Source organism: Thalia democratica, chromosome 9 (genome assembly GCF_965202585.1).
Source record: "Thalia democratica chromosome 9, ktThaDemo2.hap1.1, whole genome shotgun sequence".
NCBI lineage: Eukaryota > Metazoa > Chordata > Thaliacea > Salpida > Salpidae > Thalia > Thalia democratica.
Window position 1 is genome coordinate 25,799,904 of NC_139173.1, and position 19,069 is coordinate 25,818,972.

The 19,069-nt window shown below is 34.3% G+C and overlaps 10 protein-coding genes across 10 annotated transcripts; all 10 read right to left on the bottom strand.

The window, feature by feature from the left end:
- Positions 1–3,539: 3,539 nt before the first annotated feature.
- On the bottom strand, positions 3,540–3,899 carry LOC145845036 (histone H2B 1/2-like). The gene has a single exon (XM_082952456.1). The coding sequence runs from the start codon at positions 3,897–3,899 to the stop codon at positions 3,540–3,542; it is 360 nt and encodes a 119-aa protein (XP_082808582.1).
- A 164-nt stretch (positions 3,900–4,063) lies between these two features.
- LOC145844226 (histone H2A) lies at positions 4,064–4,444 on the bottom strand. The gene has a single exon (XM_082951599.1). It carries the CDS (start codon positions 4,442–4,444, stop codon positions 4,064–4,066), a length of 381 nt encoding a protein of 126 aa, XP_082807725.1.
- Positions 4,445–4,626: 182 nt separating this feature from the next.
- LOC145845037 (histone H4-like) lies at positions 4,627–4,938 on the bottom strand. Its single transcript, XM_082952457.1, has one exon. It carries the CDS (start codon positions 4,936–4,938, stop codon positions 4,627–4,629), a length of 312 nt encoding a protein of 103 aa, XP_082808583.1.
- Positions 4,939–5,126: 188 nt separating this feature from the next.
- LOC145845038 (uncharacterized) lies at positions 5,127–6,279 on the bottom strand. The gene is made up of 2 exons (XM_082952458.1): positions 5,815–6,279; positions 5,127–5,465 (listed from the first exon to the last, which is right to left on the bottom strand). The coding sequence occupies exons 1-2, from the start codon at positions 6,277–6,279 to the stop codon at positions 5,127–5,129; spliced, it is 804 nt and encodes a 267-aa protein (XP_082808584.1).
- Positions 6,280–10,814: 4,535 nt separating this feature from the next.
- On the bottom strand, positions 10,815–11,174 carry LOC145845039 (histone H2B 1/2-like). The gene has a single exon (XM_082952459.1). The coding sequence runs from the start codon at positions 11,172–11,174 to the stop codon at positions 10,815–10,817; it is 360 nt and encodes a 119-aa protein (XP_082808585.1).
- Positions 11,175–11,338: 164 nt separating this feature from the next.
- On the bottom strand, positions 11,339–11,719 carry LOC145844225 (histone H2A). Its single transcript, XM_082951598.1, has one exon. The coding sequence runs from the start codon at positions 11,717–11,719 to the stop codon at positions 11,339–11,341; it is 381 nt and encodes a 126-aa protein (XP_082807724.1).
- Positions 11,720–11,901: 182 nt separating this feature from the next.
- Positions 11,902–12,213, bottom strand: LOC145845040 (histone H4-like). The gene has a single exon (XM_082952460.1). It carries the CDS (start codon positions 12,211–12,213, stop codon positions 11,902–11,904), a length of 312 nt encoding a protein of 103 aa, XP_082808586.1.
- Positions 12,214–12,401: 188 nt separating this feature from the next.
- Positions 12,402–13,554, bottom strand: LOC145845041 (uncharacterized). The gene is made up of 2 exons (XM_082952461.1): positions 13,090–13,554; positions 12,402–12,740 (listed from the first exon to the last, which is right to left on the bottom strand). The coding sequence occupies exons 1-2, from the start codon at positions 13,552–13,554 to the stop codon at positions 12,402–12,404; spliced, it is 804 nt and encodes a 267-aa protein (XP_082808587.1).
- Positions 13,555–18,089: 4,535 nt separating this feature from the next.
- On the bottom strand, positions 18,090–18,449 carry LOC145845042 (histone H2B 1/2-like). Its single transcript, XM_082952462.1, has one exon. It carries the CDS (start codon positions 18,447–18,449, stop codon positions 18,090–18,092), a length of 360 nt encoding a protein of 119 aa, XP_082808588.1.
- Positions 18,450–18,613: 164 nt separating this feature from the next.
- Positions 18,614–18,994, bottom strand: LOC145844224 (histone H2A). The gene has a single exon (XM_082951597.1). It carries the CDS (start codon positions 18,992–18,994, stop codon positions 18,614–18,616), a length of 381 nt encoding a protein of 126 aa, XP_082807723.1.
- Between the last annotated feature and the right edge of the window lie 75 nt (positions 18,995–19,069).

Sequence of the window (19,069 nt, forward strand, 5' to 3'; positions counted from 1 at the left end):
ATAAAGTTAATTAAATTCAAAGAAGTAAATAAGTCGAAAAAGCTTATGAACACTAGCACTAAATTTGAACTTAAACAAAAGCTGATATCTTTTGGATGAAAAATTTTACGTAAAAAAAGAGGTTGGTTTATTTTTTAAGCAGCATTATATACAAAATAAAATCGAGTAAGAAAATCGAAATGAAAAAGTTTTGAAGTAAAATTGACAAACTTAGTGTTTGAATAAAGCTTTGTTTACAATCAGCACTCATAACCTTTCAATCTATCTTTGAAACTTTTTAACTGGAAAATAATGCAACTAGGTTTTTTTTTCAAACTTTGTTTTGTCACTTCTCATAAAGTTTTAAAGTCAGTCGAAACAACATAGATACTGACACATATTTTGAAACAACAACAGTACTGTTTTTTAAAGTTTACGATTGAAGTGTTTACCAAGTTAAACATGTGTTTTAACTGCTTTACTGCTAATAGTAATTTCCTAGTTTACTCAACCTAGATTAATCATAATGTTCTGTACCATTGATTTCATTGACTAAATGTTTTGCTTTTCGAAATTCGTAACTAGTTATCTCTAACTTACTGTTAATGTAGTTAAAAACACAGCTTAGGATAAGTTACATTTTATTCTCGGATGTCGTTAAGAACATAGCTGTTGTAGCAATAACATATAAACTTGAAGCAAAGTAACTGTTATCTTATTCAATTATAGACCATATAAAACAAAGTATTTGCTTGATTCAAAGTTTTACATTGTAGTTTGCCTATTATGGAACTTGTACTGTCACATAATAGGCTGTAAAAAAATGAAGGCTAAAAAAGTTTTTGTCTTGCTTTGTCCAATTTTTCTTCTTCTTTACATTTATAAAAACTACACAGCTTAAAGCAACAAGTTACAGTAATTTTGCTTTCTTATGTATAGCGTACTTAAGGGTAACAAACAAGTGGTAACAAGTTTTTTACTTCTTTTCTTTGTACCATGTTTCAGCTAATCAATTGGTTTATTTCATATGCTTGACAAGATTAGAAAGCTTAAATCAAGTAAGTAGATGTAAGCTTTGTAAAATAAAAGATTTATTTATACAAGTTCATCATTTTATTAAGGTATTTTGTTTTGTAAATTGCGTACTTGTTAATAGCGTTCTCTTTCTTTTGAACAAACGATGTTGTTTACATTTATGTGTTACACCAGTTTTGAATTGCTAAGCATGTTTCAGTTGTAGTTTAATTGTAATTGAACAGTATTTTTTAAGGACACTAAACATTGTTTGTTATTAACAGTTTAAAACGTTTTCAGTTAATAAGTCAAAGTTTTATTTCTGTTTAAGCGTACTATTTTCATTGAAAAATAAAAATAGTTTTTACAGTGACGTAGGCACAGTTTTTTTTAATAAACTAAAAAACAAATGAAATATTGAATTAAAAAATGTCCACAAAGTAAGCATGAATAAGAATAAGTTTTATTTGGAAAAGAAAGTTAAAAGGAAAAAGGCCACGAAAAAGACACTCAAGTTAGTTAAAGCTTTTCACTAAGCATTCGACAATAGTAAGCAATAAAGTAAGGATTAGAGCAGTTATCTAGCTAGAGTTCCTTTCTTAACAGTTGCATAAAAAAAGTACAGTAGAGAAATTGTAGCGAGCTAGGTATTTAATAAATAATGGGTTTATAGTTTGGAGGGAAATTGTTTTTTGATTCTTTTTCACCACAAAGTTGATTAAGTGTGTGTATTTGTGTTGTTGAGTTTAGTAGTCATTAGTAGCTTGTGTATTTAATTGGTGATCCACCTAATCTTTAGATTCAAAAAGTACATAGCTTAAAACAAACAAGTATCGTCGTTTTGAGTTGTCTCATACATAGTTTAAAAAAGAGTTACAAAAAATGGTAACAAGCTGTTCCATTTTTACCTTGGAATCATGTCGTTATTTGTCATAGCCACAGAAAAAATGAGTTCAACAAAACAAGTATGAGCTTTGTAAGCAGAAAGATTATTTCAATTGTATGTTTGTTTTAAACAATCACTGTTGTTTACATTACTGTTCAACTTTTAAACAGTTTTTTATTGTTTCATTTGCATTCTGATAAGTAAAACTAATACTTATTTGACAATCAGACCTTAAATAAATATCATTGAGCATTTTTAGTATCAAAGCAAAGTAAATGTTTCTTCTCATTTAATATAATGTCTTATTTAAGCATAATTTTTTATTTAGTGACAGATTGATTTTTTTATTAAACTAACAACAAATATCTATTGAGTGTTTGAAAAACAAGTTTACAAAGTAAAATGAACTAGAATAAGTTTTGTTTAAACAATAAGTTAAACAAGAAAATTCCCATTAAAAAACATTTTTACCTAACATTTAAATACTAGTGAAGCAGAAAAACTTATTCTACATTATCAAAAGTAGTTTAAAATGTCAAGTAGAACTACAAAAACTAAAGTAAGTGTAACTAACTAGTAGAAACAAAAACAGAGAAATTCAGCTTTAGAAAGTTTATTTAGAAGTTATTGAAACACACTAACTGTTACTTTTTACCAACACGCACAATGTAGATATAAATTTGTACATTTTTTTGTCGCTTAGTTTAAGCTTGTTTGACACTGTTTACTCGACATTAGTAGCTGCTTAAATCAACTGGTGGTCCTGATTACTTTAGATATGTAGAAACATAACTTTCAACAAACTACTAGAGTTGTTAAAGGTCAGTAAGTTGTCTCATATCTAGTTAAAACAAGTACCTTTTACTTTGAAAACTAGAATAATAAATTACTTAAAAAAGTACAAGCAGTTACTTTTTTGTGTTTTACCAAGTTTCAACCAATGAGCTGGTTTGTTTTGTGTGTTTATGTTTTGAATTGAAAATGTTTCTTGAATATGCTAAACAGAAGTTAGCTTTGAAAGAAGGAATATGTTATTTTACTTGAAAAACACATCTGTAATTTTTTGTCTTGAACAACCATTTTTGTATTCATTTATGTATTCGTAACTTTTTAAAACGTGTTACATGGCTTCAATTGCAGTTAAGTTGATAAGAAGAACTCGTTTAAAAAGTTAAAGCTCGGTTGTGTTACTAATAATCAACAACAACTTAAAATAAAGTTACAACTAAGTTTTTGCATGTTATAAGTGATATACATTTTTGTTTAAAAAGATGATACTTTTTTGTAAGCACTTATTTATTGAATGTTTCAACAGAACTTCAGCAAATGAATAAAAACAAGTGTTTTGTACAAAAAGTATTCAGATGAAAAATCTTACGGACAACAAAATCAAGTTAGTTAAACATCTTTTACAAACCATTTGATTACAAGCACTACTACTGTTTTTAGACTAATGCAATGCTTTTTCTACAATATAACGAGTTACAAGTTTATAAAGTATTTGAAACAAAAAAAAAGTGTGTTCATTCAAGTATATGAGTTTTTAATTTACACAAATAAGAATTTATTTGTACTAAGCTTATATTCTTGTACTTTAAGTAAACATGAACAGCTGGTTCTATTCAAATGGTGGTCCTGAAAAGGACCGGTTGTTTAGCGTTTATTTTGAGCTGGTGTATTTGGTAACAGCTTTAGTTCCTTCTGAAACTGCGTGCTTTGACAACTCGCCGGGGAGCAAGAGCCTGACAGCAGTTTGAATTTCGCGGCTGCTAACAGTTGACCTCTTGTTGTAATGAGCCAAACGTGAAGCCTCTGCTGCAATGCGCTCGAAGATGTCGTTGACAAATGAGTTCATGATTCCCATTGCCTTGCTGGAAATTCCGGTGTCGGGGTGCACTTGCTTCAAAACTTTGTACACATAGATGCCAAAGCTTTCTTTGTTCCTCCTCCTTCGCTTCTTCTTGCCGTCGACCGGAGCGGTCTTGGCTACTGACTTCTTCGCGCCTTTGGTTGCTGTCATGATGATGTGTGGACTTCTGTCTCGGCGCCAGTTTATATGCTGAAAAATTATGCAAATTAGCATAGTTCCGTACGCGAACGATAGCTGGTTTCTCTCACTTCACAATTCTCTCGTTTGTTGTAAATATTTTGGTGGTCCTGAAAAGGACCTGGTTTTTTTTTAACTTAGGCTGACTTTTTTGAAGCGGTCTTCTTAGGCAATAGTACTGCCTGGATGTTTGGAAGAACACCACCTTGAGCAATTGTGACGCCTCCGAGAAGTTTGTTCAACTCTTCGTCGTTGCGAATAGCTAGTTGCAAATGGCGAGGAATGATCCTGCTTTTCTTGTTGTCACGAGCAGCGTTACCGGCAAGCTCGAGCACTTCTGCGCTCAAGTACTCGAGAACGGCAGCCAGATAAACTGGAGCACCAGCTCCGACTCTTTGGCTGTAGTTGCCGGTGCGCAACAGGCGGTGCACGCGACCGACTGGAAACTGCAGTCCTGCACGGGAAGACCTGCTCTTCGGCTTAGATTTGAGTTTTGATCCTTTACCACGTCCTGACATTTTGTTGTTCGAATGATTGTGATGATAGCTTGCACAGCTCACTATAAAACTCATACCTAACCGCGTCGAACGAAAAACTAATTTGCATATGTCATAGCTAATGCTTAATCTTGTCAAAAGTGTTGTAAAACTTTTATATTGAATTAGGTGGTCCTAAAAAGGACCGGGTTTGCTAAAAGCGATTAGCCACCGAAGCCGTACAAGGTTCTTCCTTGACGCTTGAGTGCGTACACGACGTCGAGTGCTGTGACGGTCTTGCGCTTGGCGTGCTCTGTGTATGTTACTGCATCGCGAATAACATTTTCCAAGAAAACTTTCATGACGCCTCTCGTTTCTTCGTAAATCAGTCCCGAGATTCGCTTAACTCCGCCTCGGCGAGCCAAACGGCGGATTGCCGGCTTCGTGATGCCTTGGATGTTATCGCGAAGCACTTTGCGATGGCGCTTAGCACCTCCCTTTCCCAAGCCTTTACCTCCTTTGCCGCGTCCAGACATGTTGTTGAATATACTTATTTCGTCAGTGCGTCGAGATTATATACAAGCTGTTACGGACGCGTACGGTTACTACTAACTAATTTGCATACTCAAAAAAGTCTCTTAACTTACATTTTTTCGTTCGGTTAAGTTTTTCTCACTGTCAAAGTTTTAAGGTGGCCCTGAAAAGGACCGGTTTTAGCTAACGCTCAAGCTCTTTCGCCACGCATTCTCCTGGCGAGCTGGATGTCTTTGGGCATGATTGTCACACGCTTGGCGTGGATCGCGCAAAGGTTAGTATCTTCGAACAAACCAACGAGGTACGCTTCGCTTGCTTCTTGCAAAGCCATAACGGCACTGCTTTGGAACCTCAAGTCAGTTTTGAAGTCTTGAGCTATTTCACGTACCAGACGCTGAAAAGGCAACTTGCGCAAAAGAAGCTCAGTTGACTTCTGGTAGCGTCTGATTTCTCTCAGAGCAACTGTGCCGGGCCTGTAGCGATGAGGCTTCTTCACACCTCCGGTAGCGGGTGCGCTCTTGCGAGCGGCCTTGGTGGCGAGCTGTTTCCTTGGAGCCTTGCCTCCGGTTGACTTACGAGCGGTTTGCTTGGTACGAGCCATTTTGATGATAAAACTGTTTGTTGCAAGACAGTTTATATACTGTTCGCATAGACACGGACGCGAGCGATTCCGCTGTGTAGTCTAATTTGCATATTTTCAACTTAGCATTGTTTTATGCATTTCGAGTTGCGTTATATTTTGTTTGAGTGGTCCTGAAAAGGACCTTGGGTAAAAGAACAACTTATTTTTTGCAGCTCTTCTTCTTGGATGCTTTTTTGGCTGCCGGCTTCTTCTTGGTTACTTTCTTCTTCTTGCTTGCAGCTTTTTTAGATGCTGCCTTCTTAGGAGCGCACTTTTTAGCAGGTCGCTTTTTGGCTGCTGGTTTTTTTGCAGCCTTCTTGGGAGCACACTTCTTTTTTGGTTTTTTAGCTGCGGCCTTCTTTGCTGCTGGCTTTTTAGCTACTTTCTTTGTCCTCTTCTTGGGCCCAGCAGCTGGCATTGGAGCAAGCTTGAACGAGCCAGAAGCGCCTTTTCCAGTTGTCTGGAGAAAAGCACCTTTGGTCACGCCGCTGGTAAGTGCTCTCTTCAAGTGAGAATTGGAAGCTGTGAGGTCAAGCTTGTAGGTGTCCGCAATAAACTTTTGTATCTTCTGGCGGGATGTACCTTTTCGTTCCTTCATTGCTCCAAGGGCAGAGCTAATCATTTCCCTGTAAGTAGGGTGCTCTGCCTTCTTGGCGCTTGGTCTCTTGGAGGACCTGGCTGCGGCTGGCGCTGGTACTGCTGCTACTGCTGTGGTAGACATGATGAATGAATAATAAAGCGACCAAAACGATACTTGCAAGAGTTACTGACTGTGACGAATTGACTGTCGAGCAGTTATGCTTTGCAAGGTACCTTTTACTTCTTAGCATTTTTGCATTAGCATGTTTGTTTAACACATATATGCTTATAAAAACTTAGTTGTCTTATTACGAATGTTGAAAAAGTTCCAGTAAGAAAGAAACCATATCTAACTTGTTCTAAAAGTAATTTTTTTTAAAGCATTAGTTTGAAAAGTCCAGAAATAACAGCCTGTATCTTACAGCACACCTCTAAATACATTAAGAAAAACATAAATGAAACAAAACATGTTAACACACTCCCGACTGAGTTTTCCTTTGCCGCTCACCTAAAGTAATAAAGTTTTAACAAAGCACAAGGTTTTTTTTTACCTCAAACTTAAACAAAGTTTCATTATATCGATTTCATGGAGTTTTGTTAATCGTAAGTTCTATCAAGTATGTTCAAGTTAATTACAGTTTAAACTAATGTGTAAAAAGTAATTTCAAAAGAATAAAAGAGTTCATTTTGTTTAGCTTTACTAGTTATGATTACTCATAATCAATATACTCATAAGCAATGTACTCAAAACTTTTATTAAACAGACAACTAGATAACTTTGTTCTTGCACATACTAGTAACTTACCTTACAACAATGTTTTCCAAACAACCTTTCAAAAACGTACTGTACAGTAACTATGATGATACTTGTTTGAAAGTTGTAAACTACGTTTAAACACAAATTTTATTTTCCAGTGTATATGAAAAACTAGTTTAACAGGTAAGTAGTTTAACATTCAATTGGTGTTTCAAACAACTGATTCAAGCTGTTATACAGTTTAAAAAATAACTGATGCGATTTTGCTCGTTAAACTTAAACCTTGATCAAACTAAGAACTTTAACTTTGCAGATTTCAACCGAATAAAGTGTGCTGATAAAAGTGAACAAATGGATTTGGTTGTAAATTTTTCAAACAAAATAAAGTTAATTAAATTCAAAGAAGTAAATAAGTCGAAAAAGCTTATGAACACTAGCACTAAATTTGAACTTAAACAAAAGCTGATATCTTTTGGATGAAAAATTTTACGTAAAAAAAGAGGTTGGTTTATTTTTTAAGCAGCATTATATACAAAATAAAATCGAGTAAGAAAATCGAAATGAAAAAGTTTTGAAGTAAAATTGACAAACTTAGTGTTTGAATAAAGCTTTGTTTACAATCAGCACTCATAACCTTTCAATCTATCTTTGAAACTTTTTAACTGGAAAATAATGCAACTAGGTTTTTTTTTCAAACTTTGTTTTGTCACTTCTCATAAAGTTTTAAAGTCAGTCGAAACAACATAGATACTGACACATATTTTGAAACAACAACAGTACTGTTTTTTAAAGTTTACGATTGAAGTGTTTACCAAGTTAAACATGTGTTTTAACTGCTTTACTGCTAATAGTAATTTCCTAGTTTACTCAACCTAGATTAATCATAATGTTCTGTACCATTGATTTCATTGACTAAATGTTTTGCTTTTCGAAATTCGTAACTAGTTATCTCTAACTTACTGTTAATGTAGTTAAAAACACAGCTTAGGATAAGTTACATTTTATTCTCGGATGTCGTTAAGAACATAGCTGTTGTAGCAATAACATATAAACTTGAAGCAAAGTAACTGTTATCTTATTCAATTATAGACCATATAAAACAAAGTATTTGCTTGATTCAAAGTTTTACATTGTAGTTTGCCTATTATGGAACTTGTACTGTCACATAATAGGCTGTAAAAAAATGAAGGCTAAAAAAGTTTTTGTCTTGCTTTGTCCAATTTTTCTTCTTCTTTACATTTATAAAAACTACACAGCTTAAAGCAACAAGTTACAGTAATTTTGCTTTCTTATGTATAGCGTACTTAAGGGTAACAAACAAGTGGTAACAAGTTTTTTACTTCTTTTCTTTGTACCATGTTTCAGCTAATCAATTGGTTTATTTCATATGCTTGACAAGATTAGAAAGCTTAAATCAAGTAAGTAGATGTAAGCTTTGTAAAATAAAAGATTTATTTATACAAGTTCATCATTTTATTAAGGTATTTTGTTTTGTAAATTGCGTACTTGTTAATAGCGTTCTCTTTCTTTTGAACAAACGATGTTGTTTACATTTATGTGTTACACCAGTTTTGAATTGCTAAGCATGTTTCAGTTGTAGTTTAATTGTAATTGAACAGTATTTTTTAAGGACACTAAACATTGTTTGTTATTAACAGTTTAAAACGTTTTCAGTTAATAAGTCAAAGTTTTATTTCTGTTTAAGCGTACTATTTTCATTGAAAAATAAAAATAGTTTTTACAGTGACGTAGGCACAGTTTTTTTTAATAAACTAAAAAACAAATGAAATATTGAATTAAAAAATGTCCACAAAGTAAGCATGAATAAGAATAAGTTTTATTTGGAAAAGAAAGTTAAAAGGAAAAAGGCCACGAAAAAGACACTCAAGTTAGTTAAAGCTTTTCACTAAGCATTCGACAATAGTAAGCAATAAAGTAAGGATTAGAGCAGTTATCTAGCTAGAGTTCCTTTCTTAACAGTTGCATAAAAAAAGTACAGTAGAGAAATTGTAGCGAGCTAGGTATTTAATAAATAATGGGTTTATAGTTTGGAGGGAAATTGTTTTTTGATTCTTTTTCACCACAAAGTTGATTAAGTGTGTGTATTTGTGTTGTTGAGTTTAGTAGTCATTAGTAGCTTGTGTATTTAATTGGTGATCCACCTAATCTTTAGATTCAAAAAGTACATAGCTTAAAACAAACAAGTATCGTCGTTTTGAGTTGTCTCATACATAGTTTAAAAAAGAGTTACAAAAAATGGTAACAAGCTGTTCCATTTTTACCTTGGAATCATGTCGTTATTTGTCATAGCCACAGAAAAAATGAGTTCAACAAAACAAGTATGAGCTTTGTAAGCAGAAAGATTATTTCAATTGTATGTTTGTTTTAAACAATCACTGTTGTTTACATTACTGTTCAACTTTTAAACAGTTTTTTATTGTTTCATTTGCATTCTGATAAGTAAAACTAATACTTATTTGACAATCAGACCTTAAATAAATATCATTGAGCATTTTTAGTATCAAAGCAAAGTAAATGTTTCTTCTCATTTAATATAATGTCTTATTTAAGCATAATTTTTTATTTAGTGACAGATTGATTTTTTTATTAAACTAACAACAAATATCTATTGAGTGTTTGAAAAACAAGTTTACAAAGTAAAATGAACTAGAATAAGTTTTGTTTAAACAATAAGTTAAACAAGAAAATTCCCATTAAAAAACATTTTTACCTAACATTTAAATACTAGTGAAGCAGAAAAACTTATTCTACATTATCAAAAGTAGTTTAAAATGTCAAGTAGAACTACAAAAACTAAAGTAAGTGTAACTAACTAGTAGAAACAAAAACAGAGAAATTCAGCTTTAGAAAGTTTATTTAGAAGTTATTGAAACACACTAACTGTTACTTTTTACCAACACGCACAATGTAGATATAAATTTGTACATTTTTTTGTCGCTTAGTTTAAGCTTGTTTGACACTGTTTACTCGACATTAGTAGCTGCTTAAATCAACTGGTGGTCCTGATTACTTTAGATATGTAGAAACATAACTTTCAACAAACTACTAGAGTTGTTAAAGGTCAGTAAGTTGTCTCATATCTAGTTAAAACAAGTACCTTTTACTTTGAAAACTAGAATAATAAATTACTTAAAAAAGTACAAGCAGTTACTTTTTTGTGTTTTACCAAGTTTCAACCAATGAGCTGGTTTGTTTTGTGTGTTTATGTTTTGAATTGAAAATGTTTCTTGAATATGCTAAACAGAAGTTAGCTTTGAAAGAAGGAATATGTTATTTTACTTGAAAAACACATCTGTAATTTTTTGTCTTGAACAACCATTTTTGTATTCATTTATGTATTCGTAACTTTTTAAAACGTGTTACATGGCTTCAATTGCAGTTAAGTTGATAAGAAGAACTCGTTTAAAAAGTTAAAGCTCGGTTGTGTTACTAATAATCAACAACAACTTAAAATAAAGTTACAACTAAGTTTTTGCATGTTATAAGTGATATACATTTTTGTTTAAAAAGATGATACTTTTTTGTAAGCACTTATTTATTGAATGTTTCAACAGAACTTCAGCAAATGAATAAAAACAAGTGTTTTGTACAAAAAGTATTCAGATGAAAAATCTTACGGACAACAAAATCAAGTTAGTTAAACATCTTTTACAAACCATTTGATTACAAGCACTACTACTGTTTTTAGACTAATGCAATGCTTTTTCTACAATATAACGAGTTACAAGTTTATAAAGTATTTGAAACAAAAAAAAAGTGTGTTCATTCAAGTATATGAGTTTTTAATTTACACAAATAAGAATTTATTTGTACTAAGCTTATATTCTTGTACTTTAAGTAAACATGAACAGCTGGTTCTATTCAAATGGTGGTCCTGAAAAGGACCGGTTGTTTAGCGTTTATTTTGAGCTGGTGTATTTGGTAACAGCTTTAGTTCCTTCTGAAACTGCGTGCTTTGACAACTCGCCGGGGAGCAAGAGCCTGACAGCAGTTTGAATTTCGCGGCTGCTAACAGTTGACCTCTTGTTGTAATGAGCCAAACGTGAAGCCTCTGCTGCAATGCGCTCGAAGATGTCGTTGACAAATGAGTTCATGATTCCCATTGCCTTGCTGGAAATTCCGGTGTCGGGGTGCACTTGCTTCAAAACTTTGTACACATAGATGCCAAAGCTTTCTTTGTTCCTCCTCCTTCGCTTCTTCTTGCCGTCGACCGGAGCGGTCTTGGCTACTGACTTCTTCGCGCCTTTGGTTGCTGTCATGATGATGTGTGGACTTCTGTCTCGGCGCCAGTTTATATGCTGAAAAATTATGCAAATTAGCATAGTTCCGTACGCGAACGATAGCTGGTTTCTCTCACTTCACAATTCTCTCGTTTGTTGTAAATATTTTGGTGGTCCTGAAAAGGACCTGGTTTTTTTTTAACTTAGGCTGACTTTTTTGAAGCGGTCTTCTTAGGCAATAGTACTGCCTGGATGTTTGGAAGAACACCACCTTGAGCAATTGTGACGCCTCCGAGAAGTTTGTTCAACTCTTCGTCGTTGCGAATAGCTAGTTGCAAATGGCGAGGAATGATCCTGCTTTTCTTGTTGTCACGAGCAGCGTTACCGGCAAGCTCGAGCACTTCTGCGCTCAAGTACTCGAGAACGGCAGCCAGATAAACTGGAGCACCAGCTCCGACTCTTTGGCTGTAGTTGCCGGTGCGCAACAGGCGGTGCACGCGACCGACTGGAAACTGCAGTCCTGCACGGGAAGACCTGCTCTTCGGCTTAGATTTGAGTTTTGATCCTTTACCACGTCCTGACATTTTGTTGTTCGAATGATTGTGATGATAGCTTGCACAGCTCACTATAAAACTCATACCTAACCGCGTCGAACGAAAAACTAATTTGCATATGTCATAGCTAATGCTTAATCTTGTCAAAAGTGTTGTAAAACTTTTATATTGAATTAGGTGGTCCTAAAAAGGACCGGGTTTGCTAAAAGCGATTAGCCACCGAAGCCGTACAAGGTTCTTCCTTGACGCTTGAGTGCGTACACGACGTCGAGTGCTGTGACGGTCTTGCGCTTGGCGTGCTCTGTGTATGTTACTGCATCGCGAATAACATTTTCCAAGAAAACTTTCATGACGCCTCTCGTTTCTTCGTAAATCAGTCCCGAGATTCGCTTAACTCCGCCTCGGCGAGCCAAACGGCGGATTGCCGGCTTCGTGATGCCTTGGATGTTATCGCGAAGCACTTTGCGATGGCGCTTAGCACCTCCCTTTCCCAAGCCTTTACCTCCTTTGCCGCGTCCAGACATGTTGTTGAATATACTTATTTCGTCAGTGCGTCGAGATTATATACAAGCTGTTACGGACGCGTACGGTTACTACTAACTAATTTGCATACTCAAAAAAGTCTCTTAACTTACATTTTTTCGTTCGGTTAAGTTTTTCTCACTGTCAAAGTTTTAAGGTGGCCCTGAAAAGGACCGGTTTTAGCTAACGCTCAAGCTCTTTCGCCACGCATTCTCCTGGCGAGCTGGATGTCTTTGGGCATGATTGTCACACGCTTGGCGTGGATCGCGCAAAGGTTAGTATCTTCGAACAAACCAACGAGGTACGCTTCGCTTGCTTCTTGCAAAGCCATAACGGCACTGCTTTGGAACCTCAAGTCAGTTTTGAAGTCTTGAGCTATTTCACGTACCAGACGCTGAAAAGGCAACTTGCGCAAAAGAAGCTCAGTTGACTTCTGGTAGCGTCTGATTTCTCTCAGAGCAACTGTGCCGGGCCTGTAGCGATGAGGCTTCTTCACACCTCCGGTAGCGGGTGCGCTCTTGCGAGCGGCCTTGGTGGCGAGCTGTTTCCTTGGAGCCTTGCCTCCGGTTGACTTACGAGCGGTTTGCTTGGTACGAGCCATTTTGATGATAAAACTGTTTGTTGCAAGACAGTTTATATACTGTTCGCATAGACACGGACGCGAGCGATTCCGCTGTGTAGTCTAATTTGCATATTTTCAACTTAGCATTGTTTTATGCATTTCGAGTTGCGTTATATTTTGTTTGAGTGGTCCTGAAAAGGACCTTGGGTAAAAGAACAACTTATTTTTTGCAGCTCTTCTTCTTGGATGCTTTTTTGGCTGCCGGCTTCTTCTTGGTTACTTTCTTCTTCTTGCTTGCAGCTTTTTTAGATGCTGCCTTCTTAGGAGCGCACTTTTTAGCAGGTCGCTTTTTGGCTGCTGGTTTTTTTGCAGCCTTCTTGGGAGCACACTTCTTTTTTGGTTTTTTAGCTGCGGCCTTCTTTGCTGCTGGCTTTTTAGCTACTTTCTTTGTCCTCTTCTTGGGCCCAGCAGCTGGCATTGGAGCAAGCTTGAACGAGCCAGAAGCGCCTTTTCCAGTTGTCTGGAGAAAAGCACCTTTGGTCACGCCGCTGGTAAGTGCTCTCTTCAAGTGAGAATTGGAAGCTGTGAGGTCAAGCTTGTAGGTGTCCGCAATAAACTTTTGTATCTTCTGGCGGGATGTACCTTTTCGTTCCTTCATTGCTCCAAGGGCAGAGCTAATCATTTCCCTGTAAGTAGGGTGCTCTGCCTTCTTGGCGCTTGGTCTCTTGGAGGACCTGGCTGCGGCTGGCGCTGGTACTGCTGCTACTGCTGTGGTAGACATGATGAATGAATAATAAAGCGACCAAAACGATACTTGCAAGAGTTACTGACTGTGACGAATTGACTGTCGAGCAGTTATGCTTTGCAAGGTACCTTTTACTTCTTAGCATTTTTGCATTAGCATGTTTGTTTAACACATATATGCTTATAAAAACTTAGTTGTCTTATTACGAATGTTGAAAAAGTTCCAGTAAGAAAGAAACCATATCTAACTTGTTCTAAAAGTAATTTTTTTTAAAGCATTAGTTTGAAAAGTCCAGAAATAACAGCCTGTATCTTACAGCACACCTCTAAATACATTAAGAAAAACATAAATGAAACAAAACATGTTAACACACTCCCGACTGAGTTTTCCTTTGCCGCTCACCTAAAGTAATAAAGTTTTAACAAAGCACAAGGTTTTTTTTTACCTCAAACTTAAACAAAGTTTCATTATATCGATTTCATGGAGTTTTGTTAATCGTAAGTTCTATCAAGTATGTTCAAGTTAATTACAGTTTAAACTAATGTGTAAAAAGTAATTTCAAAAGAATAAAAGAGTTCATTTTGTTTAGCTTTACTAGTTATGATTACTCATAATCAATATACTCATAAGCAATGTACTCAAAACTTTTATTAAACAGACAACTAGATAACTTTGTTCTTGCACATACTAGTAACTTACCTTACAACAATGTTTTCCAAACAACCTTTCAAAAACGTACTGTACAGTAACTATGATGATACTTGTTTGAAAGTTGTAAACTACGTTTAAACACAAATTTTATTTTCCAGTGTATATGAAAAACTAGTTTAACAGGTAAGTAGTTTAACATTCAATTGGTGTTTCAAACAACTGATTCAAGCTGTTATACAGTTTAAAAAATAACTGATGCGATTTTGCTCGTTAAACTTAAACCTTGATCAAACTAAGAACTTTAACTTTGCAGATTTCAACCGAATAAAGTGTGCTGATAAAAGTGAACAAATGGATTTGGTTGTAAATTTTTCAAACAAAATAAAGTTAATTAAATTCAAAGAAGTAAATAAGTCGAAAAAGCTTATGAACACTAGCACTAAATTTGAACTTAAACAAAAGCTGATATCTTTTGGATGAAAAATTTTACGTAAAAAAAGAGGTTGGTTTATTTTTTAAGCAGCATTATATACAAAATAAAATCGAGTAAGAAAATCGAAATGAAAAAGTTTTGAAGTAAAATTGACAAACTTAGTGTTTGAATAAAGCTTTGTTTACAATCAGCACTCATAACCTTTCAATCTATCTTTGAAACTTTTTAACTGGAAAATAATGCAACTAGGTTTTTTTTTCAAACTTTGTTTTGTCACTTCTCATAAAGTTTTAAAGTCAGTCGAAACAACATAGATACTGACACATATTTTGAAACAACAACAGTACTGTTTTTTAAAGTTTACGATTGAAGTGTTTACCAAGTTAAACATGTGTTTTAACTGCTTTACTGCTAATAGTAATTTCCTAGTTTACTCAACCTAGATTAATCATAATGTTCTGTACCATTGATTTCATTGACTAAATGTTTTGCTTTTCGAAATTCGTAACTAGTTATCTCTAACTTACTGTTAATGTAGTTAAAAACACAGCTTAGGATAAGTTACATTTTATTCTCGGATGTCGTTAAGAACATAGCTGTTGTAGCAATAACATATAAACTTGAAGCAAAGTAACTGTTATCTTATTCAATTATAGACCATATAAAACAAAGTATTTGCTTGATTCAAAGTTTTACATTGTAGTTTGCCTATTATGGAACTTGTACTGTCACATAATAGGCTGTAAAAAAATGAAGGCTAAAAAAGTTTTTGTCTTGCTTTGTCCAATTTTTCTTCTTCTTTACATTTATAAAAACTACACAGCTTAAAGCAACAAGTTACAGTAATTTTGCTTTCTTATGTATAGCGTACTTAAGGGTAACAAACAAGTGGTAACAAGTTTTTTACTTCTTTTCTTTGTACCATGTTTCAGCTAATCAATTGGTTTATTTCATATGCTTGACAAGATTAGAAAGCTTAAATCAAGTAAGTAGATGTAAGCTTTGTAAAATAAAAGATTTATTTATACAAGTTCATCATTTTATTAAGGTATTTTGTTTTGTAAATTGCGTACTTGTTAATAGCGTTCTCTTTCTTTTGAACAAACGATGTTGTTTACATTTATGTGTTACACCAGTTTTGAATTGCTAAGCATGTTTCAGTTGTAGTTTAATTGTAATTGAACAGTATTTTTTAAGGACACTAAACATTGTTTGTTATTAACAGTTTAAAACGTTTTCAGTTAATAAGTCAAAGTTTTATTTCTGTTTAAGCGTACTATTTTCATTGAAAAATAAAAATAGTTTTTACAGTGACGTAGGCACAGTTTTTTTTAATAAACTAAAAAACAAATGAAATATTGAATTAAAAAATGTCCACAAAGTAAGCATGAATAAGAATAAGTTTTATTTGGAAAAGAAAGTTAAAAGGAAAAAGGCCACGAAAAAGACACTCAAGTTAGTTAAAGCTTTTCACTAAGCATTCGACAATAGTAAGCAATAAAGTAAGGATTAGAGCAGTTATCTAGCTAGAGTTCCTTTCTTAACAGTTGCATAAAAAAAGTACAGTAGAGAAATTGTAGCGAGCTAGGTATTTAATAAATAATGGGTTTATAGTTTGGAGGGAAATTGTTTTTTGATTCTTTTTCACCACAAAGTTGATTAAGTGTGTGTATTTGTGTTGTTGAGTTTAGTAGTCATTAGTAGCTTGTGTATTTAATTGGTGATCCACCTAATCTTTAGATTCAAAAAGTACATAGCTTAAAACAAACAAGTATCGTCGTTTTGAGTTGTCTCATACATAGTTTAAAAAAGAGTTACAAAAAATGGTAACAAGCTGTTCCATTTTTACCTTGGAATCATGTCGTTATTTGTCATAGCCACAGAAAAAATGAGTTCAACAAAACAAGTATGAGCTTTGTAAGCAGAAAGATTATTTCAATTGTATGTTTGTTTTAAACAATCACTGTTGTTTACATTACTGTTCAACTTTTAAACAGTTTTTTATTGTTTCATTTGCATTCTGATAAGTAAAACTAATACTTATTTGACAATCAGACCTTAAATAAATATCATTGAGCATTTTTAGTATCAAAGCAAAGTAAATGTTTCTTCTCATTTAATATAATGTCTTATTTAAGCATAATTTTTTATTTAGTGACAGATTGATTTTTTTATTAAACTAACAACAAATATCTATTGAGTGTTTGAAAAACAAGTTTACAAAGTAAAATGAACTAGAATAAGTTTTGTTTAAACAATAAGTTAAACAAGAAAATTCCCATTAAAAAACATTTTTACCTAACATTTAAATACTAGTGAAGCAGAAAAACTTATTCTACATTATCAAAAGTAGTTTAAAATGTCAAGTAGAACTACAAAAACTAAAGTAAGTGTAACTAACTAGTAGAAACAAAAACAGAGAAATTCAGCTTTAGAAAGTTTATTTAGAAGTTATTGAAACACACTAACTGTTACTTTTTACCAACACGCACAATGTAGATATAAATTTGTACATTTTTTTGTCGCTTAGTTTAAGCTTGTTTGACACTGTTTACTCGACATTAGTAGCTGCTTAAATCAACTGGTGGTCCTGATTACTTTAGATATGTAGAAACATAACTTTCAACAAACTACTAGAGTTGTTAAAGGTCAGTAAGTTGTCTCATATCTAGTTAAAACAAGTACCTTTTACTTTGAAAACTAGAATAATAAATTACTTAAAAAAGTACAAGCAGTTACTTTTTTGTGTTTTACCAAGTTTCAACCAATGAGCTGGTTTGTTTTGTGTGTTTATGTTTTGAATTGAAAATGTTTCTTGAATATGCTAAACAGAAGTTAGCTTTGAAAGAAGGAATATGTTATTTTACTTGAAAAACACATCTGTAATTTTTTGTCTTGAACAACCATTTTTGTATTCATTTATGTATTCGTAACTTTTTAAAACGTGTTACATGGCTTCAATTGCAGTTAAGTTGATAAGAAGAACTCGTTTAAAAAGTTAAAGCTCGGTTGTGTTACTAATAATCAACAACAACTTAAAATAAAGTTACAACTAAGTTTTTGCATGTTATAAGTGATATACATTTTTGTTTAAAAAGATGATACTTTTTTGTAAGCACTTATTTATTGAATGTTTCAACAGAACTTCAGCAAATGAATAAAAACAAGTGTTTTGTACAAAAAGTATTCAGATGAAAAATCTTACGGACAACAAAATCAAGTTAGTTAAACATCTTTTACAAACCATTTGATTACAAGCACTACTACTGTTTTTAGACTAATGCAATGCTTTTTCTACAATATAACGAGTTACAAGTTTATAAAGTATTTGAAACAAAAAAAAAGTGTGTTCATTCAAGTATATGAGTTTTTAATTTACACAAATAAGAATTTATTTGTACTAAGCTTATATTCTTGTACTTTAAGTAAACATGAACAGCTGGTTCTATTCAAATGGTGGTCCTGAAAAGGACCGGTTGTTTAGCGTTTATTTTGAGCTGGTGTATTTGGTAACAGCTTTAGTTCCTTCTGAAACTGCGTGCTTTGACAACTCGCCGGGGAGCAAGAGCCTGACAGCAGTTTGAATTTCGCGGCTGCTAACAGTTGACCTCTTGTTGTAATGAGCCAAACGTGAAGCCTCTGCTGCAATGCGCTCGAAGATGTCGTTGACAAATGAGTTCATGATTCCCATTGCCTTGCTGGAAATTCCGGTGTCGGGGTGCACTTGCTTCAAAACTTTGTACACATAGATGCCAAAGCTTTCTTTGTTCCTCCTCCTTCGCTTCTTCTTGCCGTCGACCGGAGCGGTCTTGGCTACTGACTTCTTCGCGCCTTTGGTTGCTGTCATGATGATGTGTGGACTTCTGTCTCGGCGCCAGTTTATATGCTGAAAAATTATGCAAATTAGCATAGTTCCGTACGCGAACGATAGCTGGTTTCTCTCACTTCACAATTCTCTCGTTTGTTGTAAATATTTTGGTGGTCCTGAAAAGGACCTGGTTTTTTTTTAACTTAGGCTGACTTTTTTGAAGCGGTCTTCTTAGGCAATAGTACTGCCTGGATGTTTGGAAGAACACCACCTTGAGCAATTGTGACGCCTCCGAGAAGTTTGTTCAACTCTTCGTCGTTGCGAATAGCTAGTTGCAAATGGCGAGGAATGATCCTGCTTTTCTTGTTGTCACGAGCAGCGTTACCGGCAAGCTCGAGCACTTCTGCGCTCAAGTACTCGAGAACGGCAGCCAGATAAACTGGAGCACCAGCTCCGACTCTTTGGCTGTAGTTGCCGGTGCGCAACAGGCGGTGCACGCGACCGACTGGAAACTGCAGTCCTGCACGGGAAGACCTGCTCTTCGGCTTAGATTTGAGTTTTGATCCTTTACCACGTCCTGACATTTTGTTGTTCGAATGATTGTGATGATAGCTTGCACAGCTCACTATAAAACTCATACCTAACCGCGTCGAACGAAA

What these genes read in the sequence shown, in the direction of transcription:
- LOC145844225 (XM_082951598.1), bottom strand. Translation starts at nt 11,719, where the DNA reads ATGTCAGGACGTGGTAAAGGATCAAAACTCAAATCTAAGCCGAAGAGC.
- LOC145845039 (XM_082952459.1), bottom strand. Translation starts at nt 11,174, where the DNA reads ATGACAGCAACCAAAGGCGCGAAGAAGTCAGTAGCCAAGACCGCTCCG.
- LOC145845036 (XM_082952456.1), bottom strand. Translation starts at nt 3,899, where the DNA reads ATGACAGCAACCAAAGGCGCGAAGAAGTCAGTAGCCAAGACCGCTCCG.
- LOC145845038 (XM_082952458.1), bottom strand. Translation starts at nt 6,279, where the DNA reads ATGTCTACCACAGCAGTAGCAGCAGTACCAGCGCCAGCCGCAGCCAGG. An exon ending in AAAAGTGCGCTCCTAAGAAG is followed by an intron (nt 5,466 to 5,814) that starts GCAGCATCTAAA and finishes CTCGCCACCAAG; the next exon opens with GCCGCTCGCAAGAGCGCACC.
- LOC145844224 (XM_082951597.1), bottom strand. Translation starts at nt 18,994, where the DNA reads ATGTCAGGACGTGGTAAAGGATCAAAACTCAAATCTAAGCCGAAGAGC.
- LOC145845041 (XM_082952461.1), bottom strand. Translation starts at nt 13,554, where the DNA reads ATGTCTACCACAGCAGTAGCAGCAGTACCAGCGCCAGCCGCAGCCAGG. An exon ending in AAAAGTGCGCTCCTAAGAAG is followed by an intron (nt 12,741 to 13,089) that starts GCAGCATCTAAA and finishes CTCGCCACCAAG; the next exon opens with GCCGCTCGCAAGAGCGCACC.
- LOC145845037 (XM_082952457.1), bottom strand. Translation starts at nt 4,938, where the DNA reads ATGTCTGGACGCGGCAAAGGAGGTAAAGGCTTGGGAAAGGGAGGTGCT.
- LOC145844226 (XM_082951599.1), bottom strand. Translation starts at nt 4,444, where the DNA reads ATGTCAGGACGTGGTAAAGGATCAAAACTCAAATCTAAGCCGAAGAGC.
- LOC145845042 (XM_082952462.1), bottom strand. Translation starts at nt 18,449, where the DNA reads ATGACAGCAACCAAAGGCGCGAAGAAGTCAGTAGCCAAGACCGCTCCG.
- LOC145845040 (XM_082952460.1), bottom strand. Translation starts at nt 12,213, where the DNA reads ATGTCTGGACGCGGCAAAGGAGGTAAAGGCTTGGGAAAGGGAGGTGCT.